Source organism: Trachinotus anak, unplaced genomic scaffold, assembly GCF_046630095.1.
Source record: "Trachinotus anak isolate AG129_WGS33_773 ecotype Australia unplaced genomic scaffold, CSIRO_AGI_Tana_v1 ptg000039l, whole genome shotgun sequence".
Classification (NCBI taxonomy): Eukaryota; Metazoa; Chordata; class Actinopteri; order Carangiformes; family Carangidae; genus Trachinotus; species Trachinotus anak.
Window position 1 is genome coordinate 1,934,091 of NW_027273890.1, and position 20,876 is coordinate 1,954,966.

General features: G+C 41.2%; 1 protein-coding gene across 20 annotated transcripts in view; it reads left to right on the forward strand.

The window, feature by feature from the left end:
• ttn.2 (titin, tandem duplicate 2) overlaps window positions 1–20,876 on the forward strand; it is a 213,788-nt gene that overhangs the window by 59,569 nt on the left and 133,343 nt on the right. For 10 of the 20 annotated variants that reach the window (XM_071472682.1, XM_071472683.1, XM_071472679.1 and 7 more), the window contains 31 exons: window positions 74–757; window positions 1,090–1,371; window positions 1,788–2,066; window positions 2,160–2,438; window positions 2,535–2,813; window positions 2,903–3,190; window positions 3,281–3,559; window positions 3,887–4,168; window positions 5,188–5,466; window positions 5,578–5,859; window positions 5,964–6,242; window positions 6,708–6,995; window positions 7,781–8,059; window positions 8,598–8,879; window positions 9,018–9,296; window positions 9,542–9,829; window positions 10,345–10,632; window positions 10,769–11,059; window positions 13,968–14,255; window positions 14,817–14,927; window positions 15,051–15,336; window positions 15,567–15,750; window positions 15,831–15,914; window positions 16,033–16,300; window positions 16,545–16,805; window positions 17,225–17,434; window positions 17,548–17,625; window positions 17,722–17,748; window positions 18,205–18,261; window positions 18,464–18,508; window positions 18,755–18,808. In XM_071472682.1, the coding sequence (XP_071328783.1) occupies window positions 74–757; window positions 1,090–1,371; window positions 1,788–2,066; window positions 2,160–2,438; window positions 2,535–2,813; window positions 2,903–3,190; window positions 3,281–3,559; window positions 3,887–4,168; window positions 5,188–5,466; window positions 5,578–5,859; window positions 5,964–6,242; window positions 6,708–6,995; window positions 7,781–8,059; window positions 8,598–8,879; window positions 9,018–9,296; window positions 9,542–9,829; window positions 10,345–10,632; window positions 10,769–11,059; window positions 13,968–14,255; window positions 14,817–14,927; window positions 15,051–15,336; window positions 15,567–15,750; window positions 15,831–15,914; window positions 16,033–16,300; window positions 16,545–16,805; window positions 17,225–17,434; window positions 17,548–17,625; window positions 17,722–17,748; window positions 18,205–18,261; window positions 18,464–18,508; window positions 18,755–18,808 (7,440 nt within the window). The remainder of the gene's footprint in view (window positions 1–73; window positions 758–1,089; window positions 1,372–1,787; window positions 2,067–2,159; window positions 2,439–2,534; window positions 2,814–2,902; window positions 3,191–3,280; window positions 3,560–3,886; window positions 4,169–5,187; window positions 5,467–5,577; window positions 5,860–5,963; window positions 6,243–6,707; window positions 6,996–7,780; window positions 8,060–8,597; window positions 8,880–9,017; window positions 9,297–9,541; window positions 9,830–10,344; window positions 10,633–10,768; window positions 11,060–13,967; window positions 14,256–14,816; window positions 14,928–15,050; window positions 15,337–15,566; window positions 15,751–15,830; window positions 15,915–16,032; window positions 16,301–16,544; window positions 16,806–17,224; window positions 17,435–17,547; window positions 17,626–17,721; window positions 17,749–18,204; window positions 18,262–18,463; window positions 18,509–18,754; window positions 18,809–20,876) is intronic. The other 10 variants (XM_071472689.1, XM_071472691.1, XM_071472690.1 and 7 more) reach the window with 8 other exon arrangements.

Sequence of the window (20,876 nt, forward strand, 5' to 3'; positions counted from 1 at the left end):
GCTTGATTTAATTTACTTTGAACATTGCTTCTCACCTTTTTCTTTCTTTTATTCTTTCTTTTACCAATTTTAGATCAAATAATTCCACCATCTTTTACACGAAAACTGAAGCAAACAGAAGGTATCAAAGGATCGTTTGCTCATCTGGATTGTCTTGTATCGGGTTCCCTGCCAATAACAATACAGTGGTACAAAGATAAGACAGAGATCCAGACCGATGAGAAACACAAATGCACATTCTTTGAGAATGTTGCTTTTCTAGAAATCTCTAATCTTGGCAGTAAAGATAGCGGCAGCTATACCTGCATTGCTAAAAACAAAGCAGGAATGGTCCAGTGCTCTGGGATCTTGTTTGTGAAAGGTTTGAACACAGTTTGTTTTTGTATCAGTAGGTGGATGTTTATACGTATAGCTACTCAACTATCAGGACCTTTGCCACATGTGCAGCTTTCACAAGCTCTGGCTTTTTCTCTTCCAGAACCACCATGCATTCTTGAAAAGCCTGAATCCATGAATGTTTTGCCGGGCTCAAAGGTTCAGTTAAATGTATTGATCTCTGGCACGCCGCCACTGACCATCAAATGGTTTAAAAACAAGAAAGAGATTTTATCCAGTGCAGACTGCTCTGTGACCAAAGACAACTCCTCAAGCTCATTGGAGCTCTTCTTTGCCAAAACATCTGATTCTGGAGACTATGTCTGTGAGATACAGAATGATGTCGGCTCCACTTCATGCCAGGCAACGCTCTTTGTCAAAGGTTATTAGTTTATATGAAACTGAGCTAATACAGATGTTTCCATCCATCTGCTCTGCATTAATGAATCCAGAATTTGAATTTGTTTCTGTCCTTTGGCATCACACTGACCCTCCACTTTCTGAGCATCCAATTTACTTAGTAGTGTTTCCATTCAAACCACTTACAAATGCCACAAGAAAAACAATGATGATAGGGGGCAATGGGAAAGTTCTGGCTTTCTTGAAATGTGATTAACATTTGGATGGAAACTTACACAGTGTTAAATTTATAGAAAACAAAGTTTTCCCCTCCTCATCTGATGTTTACATCTATCATTTTATTCTATTCCCCAGAGCCTCCTAAGTTCACGCGGACTCCAGCCCGTGCGTCCGTGGTCCGTCCCGGTCAGAGCAAAGTCTTTGAGTGCCAGGTGACTGGCACACCAGAGATAGATATCTACTGGTTCAGGGAAGGCTCTGAGATCAACCCAAGTGATCGGTATAAGATGACTTTTGTTAACTCTGTGGCCACTCTGGAAGTCTGTGGGGCTGATACCAAAGACAGTGGGATTTACTACTGTGAGGCTCGCAATGAGGCTGGCAGTGAGAGCTGCAGCATGGAGCTCAAAGTCAAAGGTTAGCTGTGTCAGAAGAAATTACGCTCATTGTGCAGGAGTTTTAAGAATATTGGATTGTGAGCAATGATTACCTTAACACTGGAGGCCACCTTTCCTAGATTGTATGACATTCTGCATGAAAGACTTATTTCGGTATTGATTTCCATTGAGTTTTATTGTTAAGGTTCATAAATTGAACAGATTATTTCAAATTGAGAACCACTATTTAAAACAAGTGACTCTTTCATAAATTAACTGGCCTGATTTTTTATTGGCCTTAAATGTTGCAAATTCCATCTCCAGCAAGAAACATTTTCAAAGGAAACTTTGCTTTCAAGCATACAGAAAATGTTGACGAGTCTGTGGCATAAAATGTCTAGAAAATAATGAATTCATGAGAAAATGTAGGTGACAGTTTGTTTTCTCTCATCTCAGAACCACCATCATTTATAAGAGAGCTGACTCCAACTGATGTTGTGAAGGGCTCCAGTGCCTGTTTTGAGTGTCAGGTTTCTGGGACGGGTCCATATGAGATAACATGGCACAAAGATGTAAAGCCGATCAAACCCAGTGCTAAACATGGCTTCTCCCAGACAAATGGAACTCTGGGTCTAGAGGTGCACAAATGCGACACTCTAGATGTTGGTGAATATCAGTGTACTGTTGCTAATGAGGTGGGAAGCTGTACTTGTAAGACTACACTAAACCTCAAAGGTTGGTCTAATTTGAATAAAAAAATCCACATTTTTATCTTTTAAGGTGATTACTGACTGTTTACATTAACATTTCACTGGTTTTCTCTAATAGAACCACCAACATTTACCAAGAGGATTGAGAACACTGCCACTGTCCTGGGTAAAATGGCAGAGTTTCAGTGTATTGTGAAGGGCTCACCCACTCTCTCTGTACAATGGCAAAAAGATGAGAACTGGATTTTGGAGGATGCAAAGCTTGAGAGAACATTTGAGAACAATGTAGCCACTCTCAGGATTCCTGCCTGTGAGGCAACACACAGCGGGAAATACACCTGCCAGGTGGTAAATGAGGCTGGGCAGGATAAGTGTTTTGCCATCCTCACAGTGCAAGGTATAATTGTACCTAAGTAATTGTGGCTATTAAATCTTTCCATGGTCCTAACTTGGTTAGACACTTTATATTTTCTTACTTTGTTTTGCATTGTAGAGCCTCCTGAAATCACAGAGAAACCTGAGGTGATAAGGGTTACAGTTGGAGATCCAGTTAGTCTGGACTGTAAGGTAACAGGGTCCCCTGAGCTCAAAGTGAAATGGATAAAAGATGGCAGGGAGCTTCAGTCCATCAGGCAGCATAAGCTGAGCTTTGAGAACAACATCAGCAGCCTAAGGATTCAGTCCGCTCAGAGACTGGATGAAGGAGAGTATGTCTTCGAGGTGGCAAACCACATCAGTAGCTGCACCTGCAAAGTCAAACTGATTGTACTAGGTTAGTGTAGAAATCATAAAAAATTCTATGGTACATAGTGACATGTTGAACAAATTGTAACTATTGTTTTATTATTCTTTTGGTAACAGAGCAAGTAATTCCTCCAAGCTTCATCAAACCCCTGGTAGACATGCAAGAGATATTGGGCTCCTTTGTTCAGCTATGTTGCAAAATATCTGGTTCCCTTCCCATCAGTGTGGAATGGCAGAAGGACAGGACTAAAATCTCTAGTGGTGGAAAACACAAACTCATTCAGCAGGACAATGCTGTGTCCATTGAAATTGAGCAGCTTGACAGATCTGACGCAGGATCCTACTCTTGCAAACTGACCAATGCAGCAGGAAGTTGTGAATGCAGTGGATCCCTCATGGTCAAAGGTTAGACACTGCTCTCCGATGTGACTAGTCATGTAATTCGAAAATAAAAGGTGAGTATCTCTTTAACCTGGTCCATCTTGTTCTCTTCAGAACCTCCAAGCTTTGTGACACTGCCTGAGTCCAAGGTGGCTCTACCCAGTGCCACTGTCCGCTTCAAAGGCTCATTTACGGGAACTCCTCCATTCACGGTCAAATGGTTCAAGGATGACACTGAGCTCATGACTGGGCCTACTTGTTTCACGGGGCTGGAGGGGATGTCTTGCTTCTTAGAGCTCTTTTCAGTGGGTGTCACCCAGAGCGGAGTTTACTCTTGCCAAATCAGCAATGATGCTGGCTCTGTACGCTCTAGTGCAGACTTGACAGTCAAAGGTTGGATTTTTATCTTTTAAATCAACTCTTGTGTGGCTGTATTCATCCCACCTCTCCATCACTGGCTAAAACTAGTGATTCTCTGACATTTTCCCAGCTTCACAGCACTTTCATTGTCATTGATTGAAGCTTCTCATCAAGAACTATGTGTTGCCTTTTTGTTGCACCTGCATTTTCCAAGGCCATCCTGCCTCTGCTGCTAACCCCTCATTGTTAGCTCATCTCTTCAGCTTATCTCATGTGCTCCCTTCTTGCCTGCCGTACTATCTATCTAAAGTGTCCCTACATGCTTCCAGCAGCTAACCTGTCTATATTTTGGATTTCCAGAACCACCTGAGTTTGTGCTGAAACTCCCCGCCACTAAGTTTGTTAAACGGGGTGAGTCACTCCACCTGGAGTGCAAAGTCAGTGGCACAGCTCCTCTGAAAGTGACCTGGTACAAACACGACACAAAGGTCACAGACGGGGACAACTACAGGACCTCATTTGTTGACTCAGTAGCAGTCCTGGAACTGCTCTCCACCAGCTTTGATGATGATGGAGTTTACACCTGTGAAGCTCAGAATGATGCTGGCAGTGTCAGCTGCAGCAGCACAATAACCATTAAAGGTCAGCCTCTCACTGACTTCCTATTCATCATTCATTATTTTTGGTCTGATGCACTGGCTGTTCAGTGTGTTGTTTGGGTTTTAGTCAAAACATTTTTAGCTTAAAGCTGGCACCCGTAACATTTTTAAAAATCTCCATGTGGTTCAATGGAGTATTGTCAAATGGTCAGGCCAGCACCTTTACCGTGGCTTGAAGACCCCTTTTTCTGCTATTTAGAAATGTTTGTCAGCTCTTTTTTTTTTGCAGTGCAAATCTATTTTTTTCAATGTCAGAGCCAGTAGACTGTTGACAATATATTTCACATAATGTGTCACACCTAAAATCCTGGAACCTTTTCAGTTTTTGCAAATTCTGAGTCAAATCAACAGCTGCATACACAATTTTCCACAACCTACCACATGGAATTCATAGGTCTACCCTTGTAGCTGTAGTTCCATCAACCTTCCACAACTACACCATCTCAGCTGTAGTTTCAGTGCACTTCCATGACTCTGCCATCTTAGCTGTAGTTTTGACAGCCATTCACAAAATGCCACATTAGCTGTAGCACCATCAAACGCTCACAAGTTTGCCAACTGTACTGTAGGTCCAACAAACTCCACATCAATTCTGCTATCTTAGATGTAGTATATTCACAACTCAGCAGCCTTGACTGCAGTCCCAACAATCTTCCATCCTTCACAGCAACTCCACCATCTTAGTTGTGGTCCTGACAACCTTCCATCTTCCAAACCTTCAGATTAGCTTTAGTTCCAACCATCTTTCACAGCAACTCCAGTAGTTCCAACAACAGACCCGCAGCAAATTTCACCATCTTAGCTGTAGTTTTCACTTTTACAAAAATTACCCATTGTAGGTTGTAGTTGCACACACATTGACAACTCAGCCCTCTTAGCTGTGGGGCTTTTGCAACAATGAAGTGTGACAACACATGAAATGTTACAGGTCTCAGCTTTAAGACTTCGTCATGGATTCTTTTCCTGTGTATGCCTCATTAACAGTTTCCTGATGTTTTTTAGACGCGCCATCTTTTGTCAAAGTACCTCAGCCTCTTGAAGGGCTGAAGGGTAAGGACGTGAGTCTGTACTGCGAGATGAGCGGTACAGCTCCGTTCCAGGTCACCTGGTTCAAAGACAGGAAACCTCTGATGGAGAGCAGGAAGTATAAGATGGTGAGCGAGGGCAGCTCAGCAACGCTGCATATCATTGGGATAGAGCCCTCAGATGCCGGCGAATATGAGTGCAAAGTGTCAAACAGTGTAGGAACTGACACCTGCCAGACAACAGTTAAACTCAGAGGTCAGTAGATATTGCGATGTTCTCAAATGAAAATCATTAGTATTAGATTTTCTAATTACTTTTGTCACCTTGCTGACTTTCCCTTTTGCGCTGTTTTTCTCCTCTCTTCAGAGCCCCCATCATTTGTGAAGAAACTGTCAAACATGACAGTGATACTGGGAGAGGAGGTGACCCTTGTGGCCACTGTTAAAGGCTCTGAACCCATTACTGTGTCCTGGGTTCAAGACAAGGATCACATTCTCAGGGATGGTGACAACAGGAAAATCACCTTTGAGAACAACCAAGTCGCTCTAAAAGTCTTTAAGGCCGATGCAACCACGGCAGGCAAATACACCTGCCAACTCAGAAACGATGCTGGGAGTGTGGAGTGTTTCGCTAACTTGACTGTTCTAGGTTTGTAACCATATAATTCTCTCTTTCTCTTGCAGTTTTGTTTTTCAACTTTCCCTTGCAGGTTTGATTGAAAACATGTTCTCCTCCTTCTCTGTTGATTCCAGAACCTGCTAAGATAGTGGATAAGCCTGATGCTCTGAGTGTGACGGCAGGTGATATAGCCGCCCTCGAGGTCAAAGTGTGTGGAACCCCAGAGCTCGTACCTAAATGGTTCAAGGATGGCGTGGAGCTGGCCTCTGGGAGGAAATACAAGATCTCATTTTCTCGGATGATTTCCAGCCTAAACGTGCTCTCTGCAGAGAAACTGGACTCTGGAGAATATACATTTGAGGTTATGAACGAGGTTGGGAAGGACCTGAGTAAAATTAATCTCACTGTCTTAGGTTGGTGTCCTCTCTGTACCTGGAATTTGATGAGTAGGGCTGGGTATTGTCTCGTTGAAGTTAGTGACAATAACATAGTATAACATATATTTTTTAACATATATATTTTTTTAATCAATACTCATTGATACAAAAACTAAGTTTTATACAAAACCCCTTTTTTAAATTTTACAATAAGCAAAGTTCTCAAAAAATGCTGTCTAAACACAAGCAGTCTTATACAAACATATATAAAACTCAGTCTAAGGTTGACACATTTTGATTTAAATCAGAATCTATCTTAGTTTATTCATCTGACTAAACATTCAGTGTCAATTTTTAGTACTCAAGGATTTTAGGCACTTGGTGAAACACCTTCGGTCTACACCAAAAAACCAATGAGGTGTCATACCCAGCCCTGTTAATGAAAACACATTCACAATTTGTCCTGAAGCAGTACCTGATGCTTTTTTCCCTCCCTAACAGATAAGATCATACCTCCAACATTCTCACGAAAGTTAAGGGATTGTAACACAGTTGTTGGAAAAGCTGGAGAGATGGAGTGTAAAGTGTCAGGCTCCCCACCTTTTACCATCTCATGGTACCACAATGGGGAGGAGATACAGAGCGGGCCAAATTATGAGATTTCATTCAGCGACAACAGCTGCATGCTCAAAGTGCCCACACTGAGGCTGTCTGACTCTGGAGTGTATAAATGCAAAGCTGTCAACAAGGCAGGATCCAGTGAAACCACAGCCTCGTTGGTTGTCAAAGGTCAGTAACAACAGGAAGTATCTTATTAGGTAACCAGAACTTTTGATGTCGAAGAAGATTAATGATGGAATATGTATACATAGACTTTGGATTTGCCTATAAATGTTAAGTTACAAATATGCATTTTATTACAGTTCAGAATATGTTAAATATGATAGAGCATAACAGATGATTAACACAACTACTCAGTGATATATGAGGTTTTGGTGAAACTGGCAACAACCATGAACATACAACAGCCTCATAAGCAATCTAACTTGTCATAGGGAATTTTTTCCATTTTCACAAGAGATTCACACTGATGAGACAAAGCATTCTCACCACTCACAGATGAAGCAAATAGCATTAATGTACCTCATAGCAAATGCTCATGTCAAGGTGTGGGATATAGTAGATGGTAAGTCAACAGGTTGTTGGAGTTGGTGTGTTGGATACCATGGTGAGTACCCATCAACAGTGGTCAGAGGAGGGACAGACCACGAGCCAGCCACAGGGTGTTGGGGAATGTGCTGGAATAAGTCTTATCCACATCAGGTCCACCTCACAATTTACAGGACTTAAAGGATCTGCTGCGAAAGTCTTGGTGCTAGATACCACAGGGGTAGGTTGGAGGTGTTCTGGCAGTATGTGAAGGACCAACAGCATATTAGGCATTGGTGATCATCATGTTTTGGTTCATCCGTGTAGATTTCAAGTAAAAAAAAATTAGCTCCTGATTCTAGTGGTCTTAAGTATTATCTTGAAGGAAATATTCTGATTCCATTATGTTCAATCTCTGTACCCAGAACCTCCATCTTTTGTGGTAGCACCACAGCCAGTGGAGGCAATGCCAGGCTCTACCGTGACTTTCTCAGCCGTGGTGAAAGGCAGTGCTCCGCTAAAACTGAAGTGGTTCAGAGGAACAAAGGAGATCCTTGCTGGACAGGGCTGTGATTTCTCCCTGAAGGATAACCAAGTTCTTTTGGAGCTTTTCTGTGTGGACAGATCTCACGCTGGAGAGTACACCTGTCAGATCATTAATGATGCAGGAAAGGAAAGCTGCCCAGTTAATCTCACTGTCAAAGGTTGGTCTGACGTGAAATTATATTTTTTCTCTATTATCCTGTAAATTCAAGTTCAGTGTCTTTGCATTTGCACCACTATGTAGATCTACAAACTGTAATTCAGGTGAACGTGTGGTGAACATAGCAACAATTCAATCAAAAAGTACTTATTATATATTCTTGTTGGTTATTTTATCCTATATTACTACATAAATTTTCATTTGGTGCATTAATGTGTCAGAATGCTCACTACATAATTTGTAGGCTTTGTAGGTTTTTTTTTATTTTTTATTAATTGACTTGTATAAGTCTGCATTTGTGCTGGGTCCTGGATCAGGGCTGATCAATGGCAAGTGGTTGTAGTGTAAAAGTGGTCTTACAATGAGAAATAATGACCTTGTTGGTTCCACCTCGTGTCAAAAATACCTTTATATCAGATAACAACTGTCAACACTAACAAGTACTGACCTAAGATTTATCTCATCAGACTCAGAGTTTTTCTCTGATGGTGTCTGTGTTTTGATGCAAACTAAATACTGTGTTTGATCGCATCCCTCAGAGCCTGCAGCCTTCTCCAAAAAGCTGAAGGACATATCAGTTGAAAAGGGAAAACCATTAATGCTGGAGTGTACATACACTGGAACTCCAAAGATCACAGTGAACTGGTTCAAAGACGGACAACAGGTCTTTGCTTCTTACAAATACAATATCACCACGACTGAAAACTCCTGCATCCTGGAGTGTCTCAGCACTGACGACAAGGAAGCCGCAGGAAAATACAGCTGTGAAGTGTCCAACGATGCTGGAAAGGACACTTGTGAGGCAACCGTGTCCATCCTTGGTTAGTTCAACTTCTCTTTGCTGATAAACACTGAACTGGATCTCTTTTTCTTTATTCATTTAAATAATATTTCTTCAAAGGTCACCATCAGGTGCCAGTTTTCTGGTTTGTTTCAATCTTTTGTGTCTGTGCCTGCAGAGCCACCATACTTTGTTGAGTCTCTGGAGCCCATGGAGGTGACCGCTGGAGACGCTGTGTGTCTGAAGTGTCAGGTGGCGGGCACACCTGAGATTAAGGTGTCCTGGTTCAAGGCTGATGGCAAAGTCCGGTCCAGCCCCACCTGTAAGTTGGAGTACACAAAGGGTGTTGCCTGTCTGAAGCTCAGCAAAGCCACCAAGGCCGACATTGGAGAGTACACCTGCAAGGCAGAGAACCGGATCGGTTCCACCTCCTCCACCTGCAGACTCAATGTGCTAGGTGAACACCTGATTTTCCAACTCTGCAAACTACTGCATTTACATTTATGCTTATTATTTCATAATTGAAGATTATTTTTGACCCACACATGAATCTTAAGCAAAAATGAAAAAAGCATCAAGAAAAAAATTACTTCTTCACATACATATTTAACTCTTCAAAATACAAACGACTTCTGTCTAAAGCAGTTTTCATTTCTAAGATGGAGAACAAAATTTTCACTGTCATGTCTTTAACTTCCCCAGAGGCCAAAACGCCACCATCCTTCCCCAAGAAAATCACCAGCCTGCAGGAGACAGAGGGTCAGCCTGTCAGGTTTGAGTGCCGTGTTGCCGGCTCGTCACCCATTGAGGTGTCATGGCTGAAAAATGGCGAGCCTCTGAAGCAAGGAGACGAGTTCTCCATGCTGTATGATGACAACACGGCTGTGCTGGAGATCAGCTGTGGTGAGATGAAGCACGTTGGGGAGTACACCTGTGTGGCCACCAACAGCGTAGGCTCGGCCTCCTGCAGAGCCAAGCTCACCCTGCAAGGTCTGTGAAGTGTGAGAGCACAACTGATTAGTTTAGAGATTATGATATATATACTTTTGGATGTTTAAGAAATAAATAATGTGTCTGTCTGGGTTTACAGCCTTTATGTTTCTGAACACAAAAAGAATTTTAGTGTTTAGTTCTAGTTCTCTTCTGTTTAGTTTGAAGCAGAATTTCTTGAAGTTCTTTGGCCATTTTCATTGATGGAACTGGTTTTGGTACAGCATGTTTAGAAGGCAGTCAAGTAACGGAGTAGAATACAGTAAATGAACAGAGTGGAATGAAGTAAAGAGTTTGAGTAAAGTGCTGTAAAGTAACGTAGTACAGTGTAGTAAAGTAAGGATGAAAAAAACTAATGAACTGAGACATGATCATCTTAACAGAGCTTGGCAGTGTGAAGCTGTTTGATGCTCAAACTGTTGAAATGTTTCATATAAAGATTTGTTGTTGTGCTTCTTCTTCTTCTTCTTGTCGTTGTCGTCTTATCTTCTTCCCACTCTGTCATGGACCTGCAGAACCAAGATACCCTCCTGTCTTTGACAGGAAGTTGTCACCACAGGAGGTTACAGTGGGTGACAGCATTGAGCTGGAGTGTCACATGACTGGCTCTGGCCCCATAAAAGTCAAATGGTCCAAAGACCATAAAGATATTCGCTCTGGGGGGAATTATAAGATCAGCTGTGTGGAAAACACGCCCCACCTGACCATTCTGAAGGCAGATAAAGCAGACATGGGAAGATACTTCTGCCATGCCTCTAATGACATGGGGAAGGATTCTTGTTCCTCTGATATCACTGTCAAAGGTATTTTAACCTGGGCCAAACTCAGGTCATCTTGGCCTTCTCTTCTTAAACACTTAAGCCCCCTGCCAGGGCGTTTCTTTTTGTGGAAGAAAAACAACCTTCCTCTCCTCATGTCACTTCCTTATCTTGTTTTCAGAGCGTAAAAACCCTCCAGTGTTCACCAAAAAGCCCTCAGAGCAGATCGAGGACACAGAGGGCAAACTTGTGAAGATCGAGGGCCGAGTCTCCGGGTCACAGCCCATGTCTGTCAGCTGGTTCAAAGACAACACAGAGATCATCAGCTCAGACAAATATGACATCAGCTTTAAGAGTAATGTGGCCGTGCTGTGCATTAAGAGCAGCCAGGTGAGCGACAGTGGCAGGTACTCCTGCCAGGCCTCCAATGAAGCTGGAAGAGCCTCCTGTGACGTCACTGTGGGTATAACAGGTGGGTTTGATTTACAAAGTTTACATTGTGTAGGCCTCATTACAGCAGTAATTTGACTTAATATACAACTAATAATATATTGTAGTGGTGAAGGGATTAGTTGATTCATGAAGTTTTCAGTTTCTCCAAGACTCAGATTTGCTGCATTTTTCTTTTTACTATCTTGTTAACTGAACCTCTTTGAGTTTTTGATTCTTGGTCAGAAAAAATGTCACTGCAATGTGACACTGCGACGTCTATATTCTTCTGCTTTTAATCAATAAAAGTTATGTTTTTTAATGGTGAAATAAGACAAAATAACAAATGTTCAGACATGATCCACACGCTTGTTAAGACATAACTATGAGATCTTGATGAGCTATCTTACAGACAATAATATCTATGATAACTTTCAGTCTGGCTTCCACACGTTCCATGGCATAGAAACTGCCCCTCTAATGGTTGTTAATGACTGTGTTGGCATTCAAAGCAGTTGGGGATACTGCTGGAAAAACTAATTACCTGGGTGGGTCTGTCTGGTTGTTTGAATCCTACCTGCAGAAGTTTTCCAATGCAAAACATATGAACCAGTGTGTGGGGTCCCACAAGGCTCTCTTCTTTTTAACTTATGCATGCTTCTCCTGGCTATATTAGCAGAAAGCATAACATTAGCTACCACAATTACGGTGATGACACATTCTCATCTCATTATGCATTGATGACCCCCAGCCCATAAAGTCCCTACTCATCTGCCTGGAAGAAATCAACCACTGGATGGCAGCAAACATCCTTCAACTAAACAGGGAGAAAACTGAAATCTTGGTCATAGGTGCTAAACCCCAGAGACAACTGGGCCGTGAGAACCCTGGGTCTAGATCACGTAACACCAGCAAACATATTAAAAACCTAGAAGTAGACATCAGACATGCTGTCAGTCTGGTGAGGTGGTTTTCAGTATCTATGCAACAGAAGAAATGAACAGTTCGCTGCTGATCTTGGTCTTGCTGGATTCTTTTAAATCCAAACTAAAGACTTCTTTTTGAAGATATTTTCAGCTTTTTGTTAGTACAATTTGTTTGTATGTGTGTGTATTTACATGTATGTTTGCGTGGGTGTTTTGGTGTGTAAGCACATGTTTGCTTTTTTTTTGTTTTTATGTAAAACGCTTTGAACTTCTTTAGTATGAGAAGGTGCCATATAAATAAATCTGAATTTGAATTTGAATAAACTCTTATAATATATGATCTAATAATTTCAAGAAATAAAATGTCATAACAAAATTATTAGATATACAGTACTGTGCAAAAGTCTTAGGCCACTACTAGCTTTGTTGCTAAGTTAGCAAAGTTTTAATGACCATCCATATTTATGTTTTCGGTCCCTTTATTAAGATACAAACAGAAAATACAGGAAATATGTACACAAAATTAATAAAATTTTCAGAACAAAATGGATTCTGCAGGCAAAAGTCAGTATTCAGTTTGACCTCCCTTGGCACTAAGCATATCTTGAACTCTTTTGGGGAGACTGTCCTAAAGTTTTCTGAAGTAATCTTCTGATATATTACACCAGACTTCTTTCAGCATTTCCCAGAGTTCTTTAGATGTAGACTGTCTTTCATTTCTTTCTCTGTCCAGGTGATTCCATACTGCCTCTATAATATTCAGCTCTGGACTCTGTGGAGTCCAGTCCATGACTGTCAGTGTTTTATCAGCTGTCTCCAAATATGATTTCACTGCATTAGCAGTGTGCTTTGGATAATTATCATGCTGAAAAATAAAACCAATCCCAATCCGGCACTTTCCAGAAGGAATGGCATGATGAATTAAAACCTGTCTGTACTTTTCAGCATTCATGATCTCATCACCACTGGCAGAAATGCAGCCCCAAACCAGGACAGACCCTCCACCATGTTTCACTGAAGGTGGCAAGCACTCATTTTTCCATCCCTCTCCAACTCTTCTTCTCACATGTTGTTGACGATTGGACCCAAAAATTTCAAACTTGGATTCTTCACTCCATAATACTCTTTTCCACCGATCTTCATTCCGGTCTTTGTGAGCTTTAGCACCCCTCCACAAAGACCATTCCTGATCAAGCCTATTCTGACGTAGAAGGGTCAACTTGGCATCTCGATGAAACTGCCAGATGCTGAGCCAGGTCCTTGCTGAACTTCTTACAATCTCTCAAAGAAGAAACTCTGAGAAACTTCTCATTAGATTTTGAAAGTTTTCTTGACCTTCCAGTCTTTTTTCTTTGTAACAGCTTGAATACCACATCTTGAGTACCCAGTCTGATTTCTCTCTGAGAGTGGCCTTGCTGATGCAAAATTATGATTTTACGTCTGTCAAATTCTGTGATCTTTGGCATTTTGAATGGAATGATGTGATTGAAAGTTGGTCTCATACATATTAGCAAGCTTCCAATGATTTAAACTCATACAACATATGTATGTTATGCTCAAACATGTCTTGCACTAGACAAACTAGAAAACTAGAAAATAGTAGGACAAATACAGGTGTTAGTGGTGACATCAATTAGGGTTCCATTCCCTTTAGGTTTAAGAGAGCCAAGTTCCTATTGCTATTGCTCAAGTGTAAGGGGAGGTCACACTAAATACTTGCCACTACCAAAATTTATGACATCTTTACGAGATGAAGATTTTTTTTCTTTAGATGAAAAACAGTCTGAAAGTTTTTTTTACCCAAATAGTTGGGTGTGAATGTGAAGCTGGTTCATATTTGACCTGCAGTGTTAGCAGTTTTACAACTCACTTACTACAAAATTTTAGTCTTCAAATCACTGGTTTAGATATGTGCTTGTGAATCCTCCAGGACTAGTTTCTCTGCAATGTGTTTTTACCATAGTCTAATTCAGCAACTGCCACAGTACAGTCTGCTGAAATGAAACCGTCTCATCTCTCGTTCAGAAGCCAAGAAGCCTCCAGTCTTTGACGTCCCCCTCAAACCAGTGACTGTGGATGAGGGCGAGAAGCTGACCCTCAGGTGTCATGTCTGTGGGTCTCCTCCTCTGAAAATCCAGTGGATGAAAGACAGGAAGGACCTGACTTCAGCTGGCAGCACGAGGATCAGCTTCTCTGACGGGACGGCCTGCCTGGAGATCAGTCCGGCCTCCAGACACGACGCTGGCGATTACCTCTGCAAAGCCACCAACGACACCGGCAGCGAGTTCTGCAAGGCCAAAGTCATTGTGAAAGGTAAGAAGTGTGAAAACGTGTTGCACTTGATTTTCTTTTAACCACATTAATCAAGGTTATAACATGCAACATCACTGTATTTTAAAAAGCAGCTTTAATTTGTACCTGTTAAATAGAATGTGGTATTTATAAAGAAACTAATTAATAAATCCAAATGACATCCATCAGCTTATTAACTGACCAAGCCCTCTACTGTACAGTTATGTTTTCAAGTTGATTTCACACGAATCATGTCCCTGTTAAACATGTTTCTACTGGTTTGTTTCTTCCTGCCTTTCAGATAACAAACATCTCCCCCTAGTGGACAATTTACGTGACGAATTAACGTCAATTAACATTTCACTTTTCTTGCACTTAAAATTTTCTCATATGAACAAAATGTATGTATGTTTCAAACCTCACTATGAAGAGAACAGCGTTATTAGTCATTAAGTCATTGTGAAACTCACTTTAAACTGAAAACTAGAAACTAAATCTTTCTAGGACAGAACATTTTTGTGTTTTTGTTTGCGAATGAAAATGAATAGTTTTGTAAAGATGCACCGTGTTGTTGTGTTGCAGAGAAACCAGGAGCAGCTCCACCTCCTGCTGAGGCTCCAGCTGCAGCTCCGACTAAAAAACTGGACAACCTGTTCTTTATTGAGGAGCCCAAAACTGCCCATGTCACTGAGAGTGAGACACACAACTTAATACGCAACATACTGTATACTGTACACAACACACAGCTTGTTAAGTCGAATTTATAATCAGTATTGATTGTAATGTTGTCCTAACCCTCCACTTGTTGTTCCGCAGAGGGCACCGCCACCTTCATTGCCAAGGTGGGCGGCGACCCCATCCCCAGCGTGAAGTGGATGAAGGGGAAGTGGAGGCAGATCACGCATGGCGGCCGGATCTCCATTGAGCAGAAGGGTCAGGAGGCAAAACTGGAGATCAGAGAGGTGACCAAGTCGGACTCGGGTCAGTACAGGTGTGTCGCCTCCAACAAGCACGGAGAGATTGAGTGCAGCGCCGACATGCACGTGGACGAAAAGAAAGAGGTGGCCCAGCTTGAGGGAGACCTCCGAGCCAAACTGAAGAAGTGAGTTTTTTCAGTTGGCTGTCAGAAAATAATCTGACAGCACACAGTCATACATGGTTTGACATCTGTTCAAATATTGTTTAATCCATCTACACTTTTTTGTGTATTTGTCTAAATTGTGTGTATTTTGTCTAAATTTACATTAATTTTTAATCTCTAAACCCTTCTGGAACCTCCAGTGTCAAACCCAAAATGTCAAACCCATGATGTCTTCCTTGTTTTGTTCTCAGAACGCCATCAAAGCAGAAGAGTCCACAGGAGGAGAAGGATATCGACATTGTTGAACTACTGAGGAACGTGGACCCTAAAGAATATGAGAAGTACGCCCGAATGTACGGCATCACAGACTACCGCGGCCTGCTGCAGGCCATTGAGCAGCTGAAGAAGGAGAAAGCTGAAGAAAGTGGAAGACCGGTAACACTCTGCACAGTTTGCGCCTTTGATGTCATCACATGTGTAGATGTTGTGCTCAATACTGTTGTTGTTGTTGACAGGAACTGGAACGTGGAGATAGAGAGTCTGATGAGGACATGGCCCGACTGGTGGCCGATCTGCAGAAGAGGATGGAGCGGACAGAGGTCAGGATACATTCACTGTTTATCACGTGCAGACAGAACTCCAGTCTGAAACATTGGTGTTTGTGTCAGTAACATGGACTTTAGAGACTTAATTCTCTTGTTGCTCTTGTCACTGTAGCCTGTCACTGTGGTGAAGGATATCTCAGATCAGTCCGTCTTCACCAACAAAGAGGCAGTGTTTGAGTGTGAGGTAAAGATCAACTACCCAGAGATTACCCTATCCTGGTACAAGGGCACACAGAAACTGGACACCAGTAACAAGTATGACATCAGCATCAGTGGTGACCGCCACCTACTCAAGATCAAGAAATGCCAGTTGTCTGACCAGGGCAACTACCGGGTGGTCTGTGGGCCACACATCTCCAGTGCCAAGCTCACCGTCCTGGGTCAGTACTGATATTCTGTACCTGTACAATATCTGTTAGTAATATCATCACAGCTGCAGTACATTTGTCAATTTCAATGGTACTCCATCCACTAGAGTCATGGAAAAACAAACAGAAGGTTTTCAAGGAGACAAAAATTGTTCATGAAAGGAGGCACCTAGGGCAATGCATCTGAGCAGCCAAAGAGAGCTCAGTGATCTCTATATCCACCTAATGGATGCTGTATTGGTGTTTTGTCTTTCAGAAGCGGAAGTTGAGAAGCATCTGCAGGACACATCGGGTAAGGAAGGGCAGTCATGTACTCTGTCTTGTCAGTTGTCCATCCCTAATGTAGAGGCTCAGTGGTTTAAAAACGACAAGCAGTTAGAGATGAAGGGCAGGTACACATCTGAGGTGAAACACAAGGTTCAGAAGCTTCTGATCAGAGACCTGAAGCCTGAAGACCAGGGTCGATACAGCTGCAGGTACCGGCACCTGGAGTCCTCGGCTGACCTCTGGGTGGAAGGTTTGTACCAGGAAACCTTCTTGCAACCTTCTAGACGTGGTGGATGTTCTGCCCGTATACTAACCTCTTTTGATTTCCCCCAACATCGACTAATGTTGAAGATTTTTTGCTCTTTTTTTGTCTCTTTCTTCTGGGATTTGTCTTCCTCTGTCTTAACATTCTTCACTTCTCCTCTCCTGGATTATCTTGCAAAAACGTCCGCTGTCATCTCATTCGTTGTCTTCTTACATCCGTTGCGACTCAAAACCATCCTCCCCCCAAACAGCCAGTGATCATAACTGTCCCATAAACATTCCTCTGATCATCATTTCTAACCATGTGGATGTTGTGTCGATGAAAACTATCATTCAACTATTGTCATACATTCCCAGTTGTAATGCCAAACACGGTTTACCCATTCACATCTTTATCTGTTTTAGCTGAACAAATTCATTTCACCAAACGTATCCACAACGTTGAAGTCAACGAGCGCCAGTCGGCCACCTTTGAGTGTGAGGTGTCCTTCGACAATGCTATCGTTTCATGGTACAAAGACACCTGGGAACTGAAAGAGAGCCCTAAGTACAACTTCAGAAGTGAGGGCCGAAGACATTTCATGGTCATCCGAAACGTGACCATTGAAGATGAAGGTGTGTAGAGCGCCATCGAACCCCAAAGGCCCATCACAAGGCCCTGTAGATTTTTTTTTCTAATTGTTTTTATGACTTGAGTGTTAAACGTCTTCATTACTAATCCCATGTAGGCGTGTACTCAGTGATTGTGAGGTTGGAGCCCAGAGGAGAGGCTAAGAGCACAGCTGAGCTTTATTTGTCTGGCAAAGGTACAGTTTCTAGTCAGGCGCCACTTTTTATGCTTCTGTTCAGCTTTTGTCTGTTCTAGTGTTTAATGTGTTGTTCACTCTTCCCCCTTTTCACAGAAATTGAATTAGCAATGGTGCCCATTGGTAAGTATTTTATTTTCTAATGAATGACTTTAATCAAGGACATTTCAGAAAATCCTCTTGTTCTTCATCTTCAGCAGTCAGGTGAGAAGCTTAGCTTAGCACAGAGTCCAATCAACCAGTGTTATATATAAAAAAAAAAAAAAAGAAAACATGTTTAGCCTAAGCATTAGGACTGGAAGCAGGGGGACACCCCCAGCTGATGTAGCCACAAACAGCTATCGTTAGCAAGTAGACTTGCTTCAGTCTCAACTAACATTGACCAGGACCATCAATATGGCAGTTTGGTTGATGTTACGGCAGCAGCACAATCTGTATCTTATAACTGATAAAAGCTGGGGAGCAGGAGGATTTTCCAAAATGGCAGACTGTAGTCCCATTTTTCTAAAAATAATTGTTGTATTATGATAGTTTATTTCAAATAAAGGTTTGTTATGAACCATATCCCATATTCTATAGATGTCCCAGACTCCTCAGTACAGAGGCCTGAAGTGCCCTCATCAGTGGCAATTCAAGGTAAGAGTTAAATCAGAAGCAGTTAACTTTGAAATCCATTTATCAGGTTTTTTTAGTGTGAGTAAAGACCAAAGTCCAAAACTCTAAAATGTGTGTTTCCATAAAGCTTCAAAGAATCTGACTAAATCTTCATGAATCTCTGAATTTAAATACACAAACTTAAAATCATAATGACACCAATGTGTTTTTATGTCTTTTAAAGAATCTGCTGAATTCTATCATTATGAAGAAGAGCTCGAACATAGAGGTATCTACTGTTTTTATACTTCATCTGCTCACCTCCTCCACCCTGAGATTTTACCAAAAACCAATTAACATCAGTTTAATATGAAACTGATGTTCTTTGTCATAGATCTTTAGACCTTCACAGTTCATTTTTCTGTTTAACCCTCACCCACTGACAGTCAAACTAATACATATTTCTCAACATGAATCAAAAATTCTTGCCTTATTTCTTAATAATGGAAACAAAAAACATCTTTATTTTTTCAAGAATCAGCCGAATACAGATATCACTATGAAGAAGAGATGGAGGTGGAGCAGAGAGGTACATGTTGTACTTTTTCACTCAAACTTCATTCTCTCCATCATCATCATCAAACTATCTGAGCAGATCTGGAATAGATAGATAGATAGATAGATAGATAGATGTGATATGTATTTACGCAAATCTGCTTCTTATGTTCATCATAACACCATCGTGTCATGTGACTTATCTCTGCTTTGTAAATGTTGTTTTTATTTCCAACAGGAAGCGTGTAGAATTCATATAAAAGCCTTTCTCCCACTGATTGTACATGTTCTTGTTTGTTTGTGTCTGAGATTTTGGGATGCATTCTTCTTTTTTCACTGTTTAACAATCATCCCATCTTCCATCTCTCCATTACACACTCACTAACTGAAAGCTGTGTGGTCGTTTCAGAGTCAAAGTCATTCATCTTGTTGATCTAGAAAATTAAATGTCACTGAGTGACTGCAGCTTAACTGGGAAATTTAAGAGATTTAATACTTAAATAGTTTCTTGCTTTCCAGTGGGGTTAGCAGAAGAAACTTATAACTGTGTGGAGCCTGAAATCACCTACAGACAACTTTATTCATACAGCACACTTTATACACTTATATACACTTCACATACTGCAAGTTCACAATAGAAAATAACTGAATACAAAAGTCAAGTTGGTAACATTTAATTTTACAGGACTGTAGTTCTTCATTAATAACTTAAGAGTTTCCTGAGAAAGAAATTAGTGCTGTCTCAATTGGAATAGGCCCATACTCACACTTACTGTTTTGAGTGCAAAAATTAGTTCACATTGACAAATATGGCAACATGCAGTGCACTACAAATACGCAGATGGTTTACTCAAAACGATCAAAAAAACGATGGACACTTCTCACCCTCAACTGTCGCCATCTTAGCTACATAGTGGAGGGGGTGGGGGCAATCAACTGTTTTTAAACTTGTGAAAACAGAGACAGAGGAAGAAGGACGATGATTGCGGCTGAATTTCCATTCCAATGTTGCATGATACTAAAGGCACACACAGGAAAGTAAACCATTCATTTGTATGTCAAGTGAGCATTGCAGCCACCAGATGGGCCACAGGCGCTGTCACTTGGTGCAATCATAATTTCTGGTGAGTGCGCAACAGCGACACACAACAGTTCATTCGGGACACTACTCTGTTGAGATTCACGCACTACACCAGTGTGTATGCTGTGTGTGCAGTGCACTACATGTGAGTGTATTGACTGAAGTATCTGATTTAAGACAGCATTGGTTATAAATACAAGGAATGCAGAAGGTTATTTAATTTTAAATTAATTAAATTTCCATGAACAAAGAACAAAATGTCAAAGATACAGTTCAACATATTTGGAGACTAAGTTTCCAATAATAAGGATTGATAAATTAATCTTCCCAAATTATAGCACCAAAGTTGTTCTTGGGAAATTTACTGTGAAATTGTGAACCTGTAAAAGGTGTTAGAATCAAGTAAAAAAAAAAAAAAAAAAAAAAAACAGTCTATAAGGTCAAAGAGTTGCATCTATGATTTGAAAAAATTGAAGGTCCCCATTACATAATCACATGAAGAGGGTGTGGGAGCTTTGGTTGCTTTTCTGAAATGCTGATTTCGTGAAACGCAACATCAGGACTGTGAGTGTTTTTTATGCTCTTTTTTTTTAAGAGAAGATAGACACCACCTGGTGGCAAAGACCAGCTGATACCAGACAGATGTCTCACTTCCTGCTTTCACCAGCAAACAAAATATTAATAATAATAAATTTTATTTACCTTTCAAAATAAAGTGACAATGTGCTTTACGTAGGTGTCTAGATGTCAGGCTTCACACAAGTTTGCGTTATGATTGACTTCCAACACAGTGGCTTTTATTGGAGCTAAAACAACCTTAGACATGGATGGATATTTAGACAGTGAGCCCCTGGGATCAGATTGAAACGAGTACAAACAAGCTATAGTTGTTTTGTCTCTTTATAGTTGTTCTGAATCTCTTTGCGTGTCCTTGTAGATGTTTTATGTGCCTTTGTAGTTGTTTTATGTCTCTTTGTGGTTATCAATATGCGGTCATTTGATTTACTTTCCAAAAAGAAAG